Source organism: Dermochelys coriacea, chromosome 1, assembly GCF_009764565.3.
Source record: "Dermochelys coriacea isolate rDerCor1 chromosome 1, rDerCor1.pri.v4, whole genome shotgun sequence".
Lineage (NCBI taxonomy): Eukaryota > Metazoa > Chordata > Testudines > Dermochelyidae > Dermochelys > Dermochelys coriacea.
Window position 1 is genome coordinate 268819574 of NC_050068.2, and position 15090 is coordinate 268834663.

The 15090-nt window shown below is 37.5% G+C and overlaps 1 protein-coding gene across 5 annotated transcripts in view; it reads right to left on the minus strand.

The window, feature by feature from the left end:
- Window positions 1-15090, minus strand: part of CFAP54 (cilia and flagella associated protein 54) — a 184614-nt gene that overhangs the window by 97642 nt on the left and 71882 nt on the right. For all 5 annotated transcript variants that reach the window (XM_038387606.2, XM_038387605.2, XM_043491960.1 and 2 more), the window contains 9 exons: window positions 14137-14263; window positions 13392-13503; window positions 11178-11302; window positions 8916-9146; window positions 8316-8458; window positions 7186-7367; window positions 4456-4683; window positions 3261-3484; window positions 3028-3163 (listed from right to left, as the gene is read on the minus strand). In XM_038387606.2, coding sequence (XP_038243534.1) covers window positions 3028-3163; window positions 3261-3484; window positions 4456-4683; window positions 7186-7367; window positions 8316-8458; window positions 8916-9146; window positions 11178-11302; window positions 13392-13503; window positions 14137-14263 — 1508 coding nt within the window. The remainder of the gene's footprint in view (window positions 1-3027; window positions 3164-3260; window positions 3485-4455; window positions 4684-7185; window positions 7368-8315; window positions 8459-8915; window positions 9147-11177; window positions 11303-13391; window positions 13504-14136; window positions 14264-15090) is intronic.

Genomic DNA, 15090 nt, shown 5'->3' on the forward strand with positions numbered 1-15090 from the left:
CCCTGGAGGACGGGGGGCAGGGCCTGAAGTGTCTGCACACTCAGTTCCATGTCTTCCGCTTCTAGACCCTGCAGAGGCTCCTTTATGGTGCAGGTAGTCCGGCGTGGAGCATACTGGCGCACGCCTTCCTGTGTCGCTTCCGAGGGCTTCGATAAGACCAGCAGCTCCTTTATCTTCATCCAAGAGGTCTTCCGCGAGACCTCTCTGGGCAGCCGGTCTTCTACCAGGACCTCCTCCGGACCTGGAAACTGCTTTCAACGACCAGGTCCGTGGCAGTGATCGAGGGGGCAGATCTCCTCGCGGAGCCCCTGCTACGCAACTCCCAGCTTCGCTTGCAGGTAGTGGAGTCCCCCTCGGTACGCCAGAGGTTGATCCTGGCAGAAATCACAAGAGACGGAGACCTCCTTGACTACGACCGGGGAGACTGACTGGATCCCCTGACGCTCACTTAGTGCATGGAGCTCTCCAGACCTCGTACTCCCCGGCGCGTACTTCAGGAGGTGAGGGCCGCTTTGCCGCCCGTTGCTCGGTTTACCTCAACCAGGTCCTGCACAAGGGCGTGCCCCGCCCACCCTCCACCCAAGGCCCGCTGGATCTTTTCATCGGACCCCTTTCAACTGACCCCTTCACCGTGAGCCGGCTGCACAAGCTGCAGCCGGTCTGCTTCCAGACCATGCCAAGGAAACATCTATACACGCTCGTGCTCCATACTCTTCGTGCCCTCACCCTCATGTCCTGCCCCGATACAAAATGGCGGGACCTTCTGCCGCCTTTGGAGGATGAGGAGCCCCGGTGGGCCAGCCTATATTCCACCTTGGTCCCGAGGCCTGCCGGAGATATCAGTTGGCGGCTCCTTCACAGAGCCGTGAGCACGGGCGTGTACTTGGTGCGGTTCACTCCTATCCCAGACATCTGTCCCTTTTGCAGTGTGAAGGAAACCCTTGTACACATATATTTGGAGTGTGCCAGGCTGCAGCCCCTATTCCGGCTCCTCACGAATATTTTATTATGCTTTTGGTTGCCCTTTTCCCCTCACCTTCTTATTTATACACTCCCTATCCGCAGCACCACAAAGTCACGGGATCTCCTAGTCAACCTCCTCCTGGCCCGAGCTAAAATGGCCATCTATAAAACCAGAGTGAGGAGGTTGGCCGATGGAGTCTCCTATGAGTGTGGGGCCTATTTCTGATCCTCGGTCCGTTCACGAATCCGGACAGAGTTCCTCTGGGTGGCATCCACTGACTCTCGGATCCCAATAGGATTACTCTCCTATAGCCATCCTGTCCGACCCTGGCACAGTATGCTCCTTTAGACAATTAAAAAGTCCAGTATTTTTTAGTGAGCTAGATATCCAGAACTGATATAAACTGGTAGAGTTACATTAACTTCAATTAAACTAGCTGAGGATCTGGACCAATATATGTCTGTACAGAGCATAGCATCCTGCCTCTCAAAACTGGCTGAGGTGTCTTTGAACTAATATATTAAATATGATTATTTAAAATTAGTTTTTATTATGCCATTTGAGACAGTTTTCAAAAATGTAATTTGTATACTACCTTATTGTAACATATTGCACAGATTACTGTACACTTGATTTTAGTACATCAATCTTATTTTAAAAAAAACTTAACTTAAAAATTTTTTTTCTGCTGCCATTGGTGTCTTACAACTGAATTTGCTGTCTGTCTTTCTGTTTGCCAAATATACAGAATCATGGTTTTGAATGGTAGAAAACTGCTAATGTATGAATTCCTGGTGCAGGTTTCTCATGTTCTTCTTCATTGGCTTTTTAAGTATTCAGGCTTGCTCAATATGAATAATTCTGACCTTTTTATGGGTTAAGTACACAAGTACATAGCAACAAAGCAGTCCCTCAAGGGGCACAGTTTAATCAAGGAGTGCATATGGCACCCAGATATATATACTCAGTTAAAACGGATGCTGTCAAGCATTTTAGGCCTCAAATTTAGATTCTCACCATGTGATGGCATGGAGGTAACCAGGGTACCCCCTTTCAGTGAGGCCTGGCACACCACATGGGCCCTGCATCTGTTTTCCTTCCCCCCAAGTTATAAACAAGTCCAGAAAGACATCTTTATCAAAGAACACTCCCCTTTCCAGGAGTCTCATAGATTAACAGTCATCAGCATAAGTATGACCTTACTCAACTATATGCAGGGCATTCATCCTCTCTGGCTCAGTCCAGCTAATGGTCTCTGGTTCCTTTCTTCTACCCTGCTCCGGGAAACTTCTCTGTTTAAGGAACCCTTCCCTCTTCTTCCCTGAATTACTCCTTTTCAGACCCTCCTTAAAAAGGAGTCTCCTAGCTCTCCCCCCTGGAGCTGGGGTGTATTAATTAGATTCTCTGGTACTTCTGAAGCAGGAGCCCTCCTCTTTGGAGAGGAGTTCTAGGTTCACCAGCTGTAGAGCCTTTGCCAGCTTCTTCTTCAGCTAGCCTCTTTTCCTTTATTAGCCCTCAAGCTTCAGGGATCTCAGCAGGCCAGTCTTTCCTGGCTGATGTGTCCTATTATCTGACCTGCTATGGGGGTGGAGGTTGCATTTATGCTGGTCTCCTTCTGCCAGCTCATGCCCATTTGGTTGGGAGAGAGGGAAGCCTTGCTCTGCCCTCTCTGTAAGGCTCCTGGCCTCAGCCCCTTAAAGAAACAGCAATGGGATTTCCTCCTGTACAAGTCTGACTCCTGGGACGGCTTCCTCTCTCCCAATATTCTTCAGGTCCTGGTATCTATAATCAGACCTTTCAGAGTCTTAAAGGGTCACACCAGATGGACTAATCATTACGCGGTACTGCATCAAGGGGCAGAGTACCCTGTCACATATGCATAATATGGTATAGTTGCATAAACTTTGATCTGTATTGTTCATGAATATAATCTTAAAGATTCCTGTTTTGACAACATTATGAGAAATCTTATTAATCTGTTAAAAACACAATAAATTAAAACATTTTTCAGGATTTAGTTCACAGTTAGACTCAGTACCTAAATAATGAAATAAATAGTTCACCTTGTCTGCATTATCACCCAGGTATTTTATAAAATGAGGCTGAGGACTATCTGGGCCTCCGAATTGCTGTATTCTCTCCAGAAGTTGTCTCTGTGCATATATCAGCAGCGGAGTCACTTGTTCTGCATATCTCTCACTGGAAAAGGCCAAGTAATATTACAAATCAAAATTACTTATATTTTAAATGAATAATCTAGCTTTTTCCTTTCCATATGCTCTTAAGTGTTACTTACTGTGTAATTGTGTTAAAATGCAACGCTATATGTACCAGTGCTTCCCATTTCTTCATTTGGTATAAGAGCTCTATAGTTCTAAGTACCAGACCACATATCCATCTCAAATCAACCACATTGATATCATCAAGAAGGCAGCAAAAAGTAAGATTAGAACCACCGTCCTCATCAGCAATTCCTCCTACACAACTTGGAACACAGAAATCTCCTTCAGGATCAAAAATCTATAAGTGGAACATAATACATTATAATGAGCCGTTTCAAAAGTTAATGCAATTAATTGTATTGCAATGAACAATCACAGAGTTAATGTAACTAACTCTTTCTAGATTGCTTTTCTTTTTGCCCATTTCCTTTGGTTCACCATATAGACTTTCCGACCCCTTCCCCATCCCTTGGTCACTGGGCTCAGTTTTGTTTTCATCAGTGGTTTGTAAGGCACTCCACATACTTTGTAATGGGAACTAGAGCCAGTTGGGAAGCTTTTGAAAAACATTTTATTGGCCAGAAAATGCCAATTTATTGAAACCAAAACTGTTCACAATCAGTTTCCCATTTTGAAGACTTTTGATGAAAAAGTTTCAAAATTGTCAAAAGGTTGTATTTTTTTGGTTTTCATCTTAAATTTTTATTTTCAAATATCATTCCAATTTTTATTTCAATATTTAAGTTACATTATAGTAAAATTAAATGTAAAAAGTTGAAATCAAAACAGTGTTTCAAAATTTTCTAAATAGAATGTTTAGATTTACCCAATCCAAAACAAATTTCAGATTTTTGTTTGCAAAATTTTCAAGATTTTGACTTCGCATCCTGATTTGAGCTGGGAAATTTTTTCAAAATCTTGAAAATTCTCATGGGAAAGGAAAACCATTTCCTGCCCAGTTCTTGTGGGCACCATAGAAACTGAAAGATAAAAGGAAAAGGTATCTGTAAAATTGAGGCAGACAGTAATGATGATAGATGGCTTCCGTTTCTATCGTCTCTTGTAAAGCAAGTTTTTAGAAGGTAAGTTTTATAGTTCTACAAGTTAAGAAATACTGTTCTTCTGTATAGGCTGTATTATGGGCAGTAGTTTGAAGTTACCAAAATCAATGTAAGAAAATAATGCCTCCTGATTCTTTTCTGCATTTTTTCACACCATTCAAAGAACTAACTACAATGGATATAATATATGAATAAAATACATTTTTACCTTAAGGGAATTACTAGTTTGTAGTTCAATTATCATATCAAGAATCGTATCTGATGCCAAATAGAATGGCAACCAGATAGTGCTGATAAGAAAATTTCTGGTAATAGGAAATAATCCTTGAAGAGAATGTGAATGCTTGGCAATTGACAGCACTTCTTGACTATAGTTCCAAAGCTCTCGGCAGGTATTTTGAAGCAATGTCCAGTGGCCACCACGATGAGCGAGAACCTATATATAATTTTTTCAAAATGTTGTTATATTTTCAAAGTATAGCTCTGAACAAAGATTCATTCCTCTACCTCAAAACTTAGATAGAAATAATGCTTTAAAATTATGAAGATTTCCTCAGATTACTCACCCTCAGTAAGAACTTACTTAATAATTTAAAAAAATGATAATCATAGAAGTGTAGGACTGGAAGGGACCTCGAGAGGTTATTTAGTACAGTCCCCTGCATTCAAGGCATGACTATGTAATACCTAGACCACTCTTGACAGATGTTATTTTTAAAAAACTCCAGTGATGGAGATTCCACAACCTCCCTAGGCAATTTGTTCCAGGGCTTAACTACCATGACAGTTAAGAAGTTTTTCCTAATGTCCAACTAAACGTCCCTTTCTGTAATGTAAGTCCATTGCTTCTTGTCCTATCCTCAGAGGTTAATGAGAACAATTTTTCACCCCCCTTCTTGTAACAACTTTTTAAGTACTTGAAAACTGTTAAGTCCCCTTCAGACTTCTCTTCTCCAAACTAAATAAATCCAATTTTTTCAATCTTTCCTCTTAGGTCATGTTTTATAGACCTTCAATCATTTTTGTTGCTGTCTTCTGCACTTTCTCCCATGTGTCCACATCCTTCTGTAAATGTGGCACCTAGAATTGGTCACAATACTCCAGCTGAGGTCTTATCAGCAATACAATTTAGAAAATTGTATAGTACCTTCCGTTCCAGGTTCTTAATCTACTTTTCAAAAAAAAATCAATACATTTAGCCTCACAATGTAATAATACATAAGGGAGGTAAGTCACATTGGCAGTGATGGAGAATCTACCATGACCCTTGGCAGGAGTGATGAAGAAAATGCTTCCTATTATAAAATTCAAAAGTACACAATTATAACATATTAGCAATATCGGACACAGTAGGCTGAATTCTGCCCTTCAAACTCACTGAAATCAGCAATATCAATGGGGTTTGTCATGTTTACATTTGTCCACTCAGAGGGCTTGTCTACATGGGGACTCTCAGGAATATTAAGACAAACCAATTAAAGCTGTGTAATGTGCATAAGTCAAAACACACTAAAACTTAAGTATGGATGCTTTCATTCAGAGGAAAAGTGGCCTTACTTTGCTGTAGCTTTATCCATCTAAGCTTTAGTTGATTTCTCTTAACTTCCCTGAGTATCCCTGTGTAGACAAGCATCTAATTTCATATAGGCAAACAGAAACTAGAAGGTAATGATTTCATCACTATCAAAGGATCCTCCTCCTAGTGATGTTTATTACAAAACTTACATTGACTTCAGCTGTAGTAGGACTGAGTTCAAAGTGGGATAGATTGAACCAATGACAGAAATTCTTTATCTGCCAGGACTTTAGTTTTGTGTTTCTCTTTCAAGAGTGGATGCATTCCAAGTAAGAACTTTTTACAGAGCTTCAAAAATAATTTTTTACTATTTTTATACACTTAGTTTTGGAGAGTCAACCCAGTACCATGAAAGTGAGCTGGGACTCTATTTTGCCAAAGGAGCAGAATGAACAACTTTCATTGTTCATTGTTTCAGTCTTTATTTTTTGAGATGTCAGATTCAGAAAGAACATCCTTGAACTTTTTGATAACTGATTCAATTTGCAGGGCGGATAAGGAAATAAAATTATAAATTGAGTAAATCTTTGATAAGGTAATCACATATGGAAAGCCCACAATGCCACTTTCAGAATATAACCTCATTTTCAGAAGGAGGGTTTAATCTGTGCATTTCTATCTTTCAGTATTTACAGATAGATAATACCATAGGCAAATATTTTTCAGGTGAACATCAAAGGTTTTATTAAGTATTGTTACAGATGTTTTAGATGTTTGTTACATCATCAAATGTTGCCGCAGAAAGAATAAATCCTCATGAATTCAAGACTTGGCAAATAAAGAAAGAAACAAATTGAAAAAATATATTTTGAAATGTACCCATACGTACAGCGCTAGATCTACACATATTCTACTAATGATACAGGCTCTTAACATTTTTTAAAATGTTTGAAAAAGCTTTGTATGTTAATAATATTCAGAGCCGTATATTACTTCAGTCTGTCATTTTTTTTTTTAAAGTGAAAGTTTAGGTGAGCTAGGAGGAAGAGAGGGGGTCCCAAAAGAGCTACAATTAAAATAGTTTTTAAAACACCAGGATTGATCACTTATTCACCATGGCCCTCAACTCTTCTAACAAAGGATATAAACAAATAAACTATATAAACAAATAAGTCTGGCAATACTTTAAGGAAGGACTTAGAAAATCTGGTAAGGAAAAATTATGAAGAAAGTGAAAGATGCAGTAGTTTGTCAAGTACGATAAAGTGTATATATATGATATACGTTGTTTGAACATTTTCCTCAGGATGAAAAATCACCAGTTTTCTCCCATTTAAAATTTTTTTGAAGTAGTGTAGTATTTAAAAAAAACTAAATAATATAAAATAGTAGTAAATATCTTAATTCAAAAGTGCACGTTACCACTGCTCTTCTTAAATGCAGAAAGGTTTTTGTGAAATGCTCTAACAGAATGGCATTAGACATAGGCCGTTCATGTTCTCTGGTGGAAAGAGTAATGGATAACTCTGTATCATTTGTCATTTGAGATCGAGGAGTATCTGCTTCACTGAATTTAATGCTGTGCTCAGAAGATTTATCAGGATCTTAAGATGAAAAGATAATTGGTTAAAACTAAGTTAACATTCTCAAAAAACGTAACAAAAATCACATCACTAGACTTTAAGATTTTAAAACTGCACTTAAATATTCAAAAGTCAGGAAATGCCAAAGCTAACATTATAATTTATAATTATTTTATAAACAATTATTTTTATAAATAAGTTACATTTATAATATCATAATATATTTTTAGTGAAGTGGAGGTCAAAGTAGTGATGGGAAAAATTGGTTGAACCAAAATAATGTGCCTAATATTTTGTCCATCCTCCAAACCAAACCAGAACCTCTTTTCTATTAAGCAGTCTTCCTCCCTGAAGCCATACAGTTTTTAGGGGAAGCAGCCATTCAGCAAGCTCCCCAAAATCCTTCTGGTGGCAAAGCCCTCTTTGGAGGGAAAGTGGGGGGGGGGAATGAATCACACTCTCTTTTTGTGACAATGCTTGTTGTGGGTAAAAATTACTTAGCTCTGTAATGAGACAAGGTGAGTGATGGAATATCTTTTATGGGACCAACTTCTGTTGCTGAAAGAGACCAGCTTACACAGAGATCTTTTTAGACCTGCTCTTTTTCAGGTACCTTTCCAAATCCTTAAGAAGAGCTCTGTGAAAGCTCAAAAGCTGATCTCCTTTTGTAGTATGTGTGGGGAAGGAAAACACAGAGGAGGCCTTTGGGATCCAGGAAAGCCTGGGGCCCCTTTCCAATCTTCCCCAAATGGAGGTATAAATGACTTGCCCAAGGTCACAAAATGAACCAGTGATGGAGCTGGGAATAGAATTAGGGATCTCCTGATTCCCAGTCCTAATCTAACCTCGCTATCTCCATACAGTATTTTGTCTATAAGAGGTGTTTCATAATTCTGACAATGTTAAATAAGGTATTGGAGAAAGCTAGGTTAAATAGATTTAGTCTGTTCACACATTCATAACTGTTACCAGTTATTTTTCTGGTACTTCCTGATTGTGTTCTTTTAATCAGCAAGTGACTCAGTGCTCCTATGTTGTCATCTGTTCCTTCTCTCACAACTATGATGCCAGAATTATTTAATGAGAGTATTTCAGGGTCCAGAACATCATAACTGGAGGGGGAAAAGAAATAAAACAATAATTTAAAAATCTAGATATTGTATTAAGGAAGACTTCCAAACACATTCATAATATTCATTCCACCATCACTGAATTTTGATTATTCTTCAAGTACTTTTATAAGTATAAGTCTTAAATAATGAATTATGGTCAGAAGTTTTAAAGTCTGAAAAAAATAAGACAAAAAGAATGCTCTATAGCACAATTCCAAAACTTTCAATAGACTCAGAAATAGCGCTTTCTTGGCTTAACAAAACAAAAATACTATAATAATCACCCTAACAGTACAGGGTCACTGTTGTACAATGTAAGATTTGCTTTACCCTTGTGCATAGGGGCTATAAAGGGAGCTAGTCATATGACCAAATTGACCAATGGGATTTTAATTAAAAATGTACGCGTTAGCATTAATAACACATTCAGTGTTTTAAATATTACAGTACATCATACCTGTTCAGATGTTGTAAACTGCAAACTCCGATACTATATTGCTCTTCCAGCCTCTTTTTAAACAAATTGAAGTGAGTAATTGCTATATAAACGTTCATCTGAGACCTCCAGGGCATCTCCTCAAGACATACCTGATGGAACCTTTTTCGTTTTAAGTAATTACTAACTATTGGATTCAGCAGTACCAGCAGGGTGTGAAAAGCTACTTTTTCTATGTCATCTTGCTGTTTCCTAAACAAAAACATGTTAATGATTTTGTACATTAGCAGAAAAAATATTGTGCCTTCCAAAGCTATGATGGAGGAAAAATGATAAAAAGAGTACACAACAGAATAATCCCATTGTACATCAACAGACTTCTATAAACAGGACATCTTCAGCAGTGATTTTACTGAACCAGGACAAAGTGTATTTTTCTTTTTCAAATGTATTTAAGTTTAGAGATATTCTACAACATGCAGGTCAAATCGTGCTACTCTCTCTTTTGTTATTGATTTCCAAAGGAGTGTTCTCTGAATAACGACGGAAGAATTTGGCTCTGTGTTGTGTATTACAAAACTTACATTGACTTCAGCTGTAGTAGACTGTAATTTAAATATGTCATTGCAGCAAGCACTATATAAAATGGGAAACTAGAAGGTACTCTATAGTCTTTATATCTGATAAAACAATATTTAGCCTTCTATTGCCACTTGTTGAATCCACCACACCAAAAAAAAATCACAACTAGATCATGAGTTCTACAGCAGTTTCAAAATACAAGGCTGAAACTCACTGCAGGTATTCTCATCAATGGGCTGGGGAAGTAATAAAAAGGAAAGTAATTGTTTATTTAGTATTCATGCACTAATATTTGCAGAAACTTTTTTAAAATTACAGAAGATGCATGTTGGAATGAGATTTTTCTCAAGCCATATTTCCTTGACTGATTTTGCATCTGAAATCCACAACTGACCCAATATATTACATCTGCATGGGCAGCCACCATTACCAGAAGTTGAAGGTCTTTGGAGCCCAACACTTGGGATTCAAACACTAGAAGAACCAAGAATCTAATCTTTTGAAATTGGTCCTAGAGTAGGAAATCTTCTCAATTTCCACATGAATGATCTACTAGGACTGATTAAGAGAGCTCTTCCTCCAACTGATCATGTTTGTTTATTTAGGTATTTTTATATAAAAATCTCATTACTAGAAGAATATGGCAGGTTGTTTCCCTTTCCAAGGGAGCTTTTACTGTAGACTGTTCAAATAGTAATTAATTTGAATGTCCCATTTCTTAATTTGAAGATATTACCAGTAGTTTGATAAATATTCTGGGAGCTGATTGACATTCCAAAAGGCATTGATATGATCTGGAAGTATCTACCATCCACTGAAAAACAGAGAAACCATTGATGTCAGTATCTTATTGGGACACAGAGGAAGGACATCCAGGATACCATGAAGTCTATGTGGTCCTCTAGTGATACCTTCTGGTCAGAGGTACTAAGGTTTACATTCGTCTTACTGATTCATGAATTCATATGTTTTAAGGCCAGAAAGAGCCATTAGATCATCTAGTCTGAGCTCCTGTATATCACCGGCCATTATATTTCACACAGTTACCTCTGTATGGCGCCTAATAACATGTGCGACTAAAACATTCCTCCCGGAAAGGCATCCATTTTTGATTTGAAGACATCAAGAGATGGAGAATCCACCACTTCCCTTGGTAGATTGTTCCAGCGGTTAATCACCCTCACTGTTAAAAATTTGTACTTTATTTCTAATCTGAATTTGTCTGGCTTCAGCTTCCAGCCTTTGGTGGTTGTTATTCTTTTGTCCTCTAGATTAATGAGCCCTTTAATGCCCAGTATTTTCTCTCTGTGAAGGTACTTTGTGAAGGAGCTCTTCAATTGTGGTAAGCCAATTCAATTGATCTAACACAACTGACAAATAGAACCCTCTGGCCCATCAAAACAGGGCATTCGAGAGCTTTTACTAGATGTTTTCTGAAAACTATGACACGGTTGAAAGGATCCTGAATTAGATTAGTCATGAGACAGATTTTGTGACCGTGGTTTGAAGCACATGCCAGAGTGTTGCACAGAAGAGGGTGATCTATGAACCTGCTGTTATAATCAATCCCTTCTGGAGTTCATTCCCTTTAGCATAAATTTAGAAATGAAGCAGACATCATTACAAAGTAAATTTCCAATAACGTTAATTCTACTTTTATGTAGTGAGTATAAATAGTGAATTTGAACCCTGTAAATTTACCTTTGTGCTTCTGGAGATTTCCCCAGACTTGGGTGTCTCAGGAAATATTGTCTAAGACTCTCTTTTCCTTTAAAGGGGGACACTACTTCTTTTCTTGGTTTCTTCAAAGTTGATGCTGTTAGGGGCTTAGAAAAATATTTGCTATGTCACAAACTAATTAAATATTTCATATCTAGCTCTTTAGGCATATTAATTGCATCTATATCACTTGTGGCATCTTAGAGACTAACAAATTTATTTGAGCATAAGCTTTCGTGAGCTACAGCTCACTTCATCGGATGCATTTGGTGGAAAATACAGTGGGGAGATTTATATACACACACAGAGAACACAAAACAATGCGTTTTATCATACACACTATAAGGAGAGTGATCACTTAAGATAAGCCATCACCAGCAGCGGTGGTGGGGGGGAAGGAGGAAAACCTTTCATGGTGACAAGCAAGGTAGGCCATTTCCAGCAGTTAACAAGAACATCAGAGGAACAGTGGGGGATGGATTGGGGGGGAGAAATAACATGGGGAAATAGTTTTACTTTGTGTAATGACTCATCCATTCCCAGTCTCTATTCAAACCTAAGTGAATTGTATTCAGTTTGCAAATTAATTCCAATTCAGCAATCTCTCGTTGGAGTCTGTTTTTGAAGTTTTTTTGTTGAAGGATAGCCACCCTCAGGTCTGTAATCGAGTGACCGGAGAGACTGAAGTGTTCTCCGACTGGTTTTTGAATGTTATAATTCTTGACGTCTGATTTGGACACAGTGCTCATTTTCTATCTATATCACTATTTGCATCCAAAATGTGTCATAGTTCGCTTCTGTATAAATGTAAATGGAAAAAATAAAAGAAAATATGGAATTTCAGAACTATTTGTCAAAATATGCCATTGAAGGAAATATTATGCATCCCAGAAGGTTATTCCAGAAAACTCTTTTTGCAGAAAGAGAGGATACTCCAGATGTTTCAAATTGGGATACTGGTCAGGATCGAGAATAATTCTATTTCACTTATCTATGTTTTTCAACTCTGTATCATCACCGTTCTTTTCCTGTCACTTTAAAAGACAAATTCTGATACTGCAAAATCTTTAGCTTTATTTCCATACATTATAAATTGTAGTGAATGAAAACAGAACTACACTGAGAACTTTTATTAGCTGGATTCAAAGAAACTGTACTGGGATAAAAAATTTCTAAAGAATCAATCACAAAAATCACTAATAAAGATGCCAGGAGATATTAATTATGCAACAGAAGCAGGAATTTTAGGAGTTGTATGAAAGCTATCAAATGAGAAATTTTGTTACCCTTTACAATTTCCAAGAAGATAATTGTATTAGAGACTTTTGTTTTAATTTTTATACATATTAATACTTGGACACTTCTTTAAAATCTCCCTACAGAAATATTTCACAAATTACTTGAAAAAATGCAGGATAAAGACTTTAATTTTGTTTTAATATATTTCTTTTTTTTTTAATTAATTCCATGGCAATCTTACACATCTCATGGACTGATCATTACCTCTTGATTTTTGTGAAGGGGCACATCTCTCTCAGCAGTGCCAGTAACCTGTTTCAGTTATCTCCCCTCAGAATCTAATGGAACCCAAGCATGTCCAGAAGGCTCCGAGGGAGAACACTATTTTGCCAATAGATTATTCTATCGATAGTTTGGTAGAACTGTATAACTCTCTTTTGTTCTCAACTATCAATAAAGTGGCCCTTGGTAGTCCTTTTCTCCAGCTCCATCCTTACATGTCAGTATGGGTTACAGATGACCTGCAACAACTAAAGCTAAGAGAGGGGAGGCTAAAGTGATGTTATTGATCCATAAAGACCTAAATGTCTTGAGACCTGTCTATTTGAGACAACACCTCTCTTCGAGTGCGATGATAGCACAGTTGTAATCAGTGAAGGCACTCATGCTAAAGTCCCTTCAGTTTCAAAGGGAGCTGCTGAGAAGGTATTCTCTGTGAATTTTGGAATTCATTACCCTTCATTGTCTGAAATAGCTTATATCTGTTGGCCTTTAGGGAATATTGCAATGCCCATTTTTTTTCCTGGGCTTTTAGCCCGGGGCATATTCAGGTTTGGAATTTGCATCCCAAAGGCTAAGAAAGCTGTTTCCATTCCTGATGTTTAACTTTGTTTGTATTATTGGACTTATATTGTTGCTATATGATGATATATAGCTTTAAATAAAAATACAACTCACTTTTTGGAACTCCACTACTGCTGTTGTGTGCTGCTTTGCGTCTTCAGATACACTGAGCTCACTTATTTCCTTTGCCAAAGTTCCCTTGATACCAAGAAATTGGTTATTCCTCCTAATAAACCAGGAACAACATTAAATGTTAGTAATATATTAATTAAGGATCTGTCTACAAGAAGAGCTAGGGTACTTGGAATTCCAATGGACTTCAATGGGAGTTGTTGGAGTTAAGAATCTCAAAGGAGTCTTGTCCTAGTTTTTTAAATGCTATTATTCTTTGTAAGTCTTTGCAGACTCTACTGTATATATAAAGGTTATAGATAATTTAATTACATCAAACATTATTTTTGTTCTTCCAGTTGCATTAACTAAAAAGACTTAGGCCACTCTCTCCAGCCTAATTATCGGCAGGGATTGAAGCTCACTAATATTAGTGATCCAGGGAAAACTCTGTCCTCCTGATGTCACTGCCACATCCCCAATGGCCATATTGCTGAGTAGAGTCTGTAAAAGAGACAGGCTTTTCATGACAGAAATGGGCTTTACACAGACCTTAGCAAGGGAGAAATATCCCCTTACAATAGGGTGTAGTCTCTGAGGCTGTATAGCTCTTGAGGTCCATGGAGCTTTAACAGGCCAATAGCCATGGAAGCAGTATTACCTTGGATGGAGCCCTTATACTTTGTTGTATCTGGAATTCTGAAGACAGAAACCAAAATTATATGTTACTACTGTAATTTAAAGTTACCTTCTTAAGAAATCTTTCACACTGCCTGTCCATTCCAGGATTCGCTGAAATTTCTCTTCATTCAGTGCTTTGTGCAAAACTTGAACAAAGAACTCAAGGAAACGAGGTTTCTTCCTGAATTTCATTACTATGTTAAAAATAAGATAATATGGAATTATCATATGCTTTCTTGTATTAATATTCTAATTGTTTTCTGAATTCTGCTTGATATTACTACTTTTTATTAGATGATTTCTCAAGGCATGTTTATATTATGTTGCTCATAGAAAAGGCAAGCAATATGCTAATATTAAAATCAGATAGTTCAATGTATACAGGATATAATCCATAAAATATTTTACTATCCAGTAGACACTAATAGTAGCAGAACCTTCCAAATTTGCACAAGTGACAGCAAGACCTATTGTAAATTACTGAATTTTGTGAATTAGAGAGCAAGTGAAGAATAAAAAGTGAGGACAAAATATCACAAATGCATTTCGTTCATTTAGGTTCCAATTCTGCAATGAAAACCATGTTAGTAAAGGTAAAACACAGTTCTTGCTGCAAGATATAAGTCTTATTTTGCCAATTCTAGATTTGTTTTAATTATTTCTAGTTTACACTCTGTGCTATCTGGCCATGCCCCTCTCATCTTTGTCACCAATAAATTAAAAATACCTTCAGTCCCAATTTAGTCAGTGTTAAGATGATGGTGAATTATGTTCATTTTACAGTTTTGCCCCCACTGATATTTTGGATTCTATTGTGTTAATCATAAGAGGAGGCACAGCCCAGATTTCATATACCTCATATTTTGCATTGAAAACATGATCAAATTTGAACTTCAAATTTTAAATTCCTCTTCATTAAAAAGGAGTTTCCTGTTGCAGAAAAGGCATTGCTTTTTATAGAAAAATTAACAAAACATTGCACTTCTATTTTCAAAATAGGCCCATTTTCAAGTTAATCAGC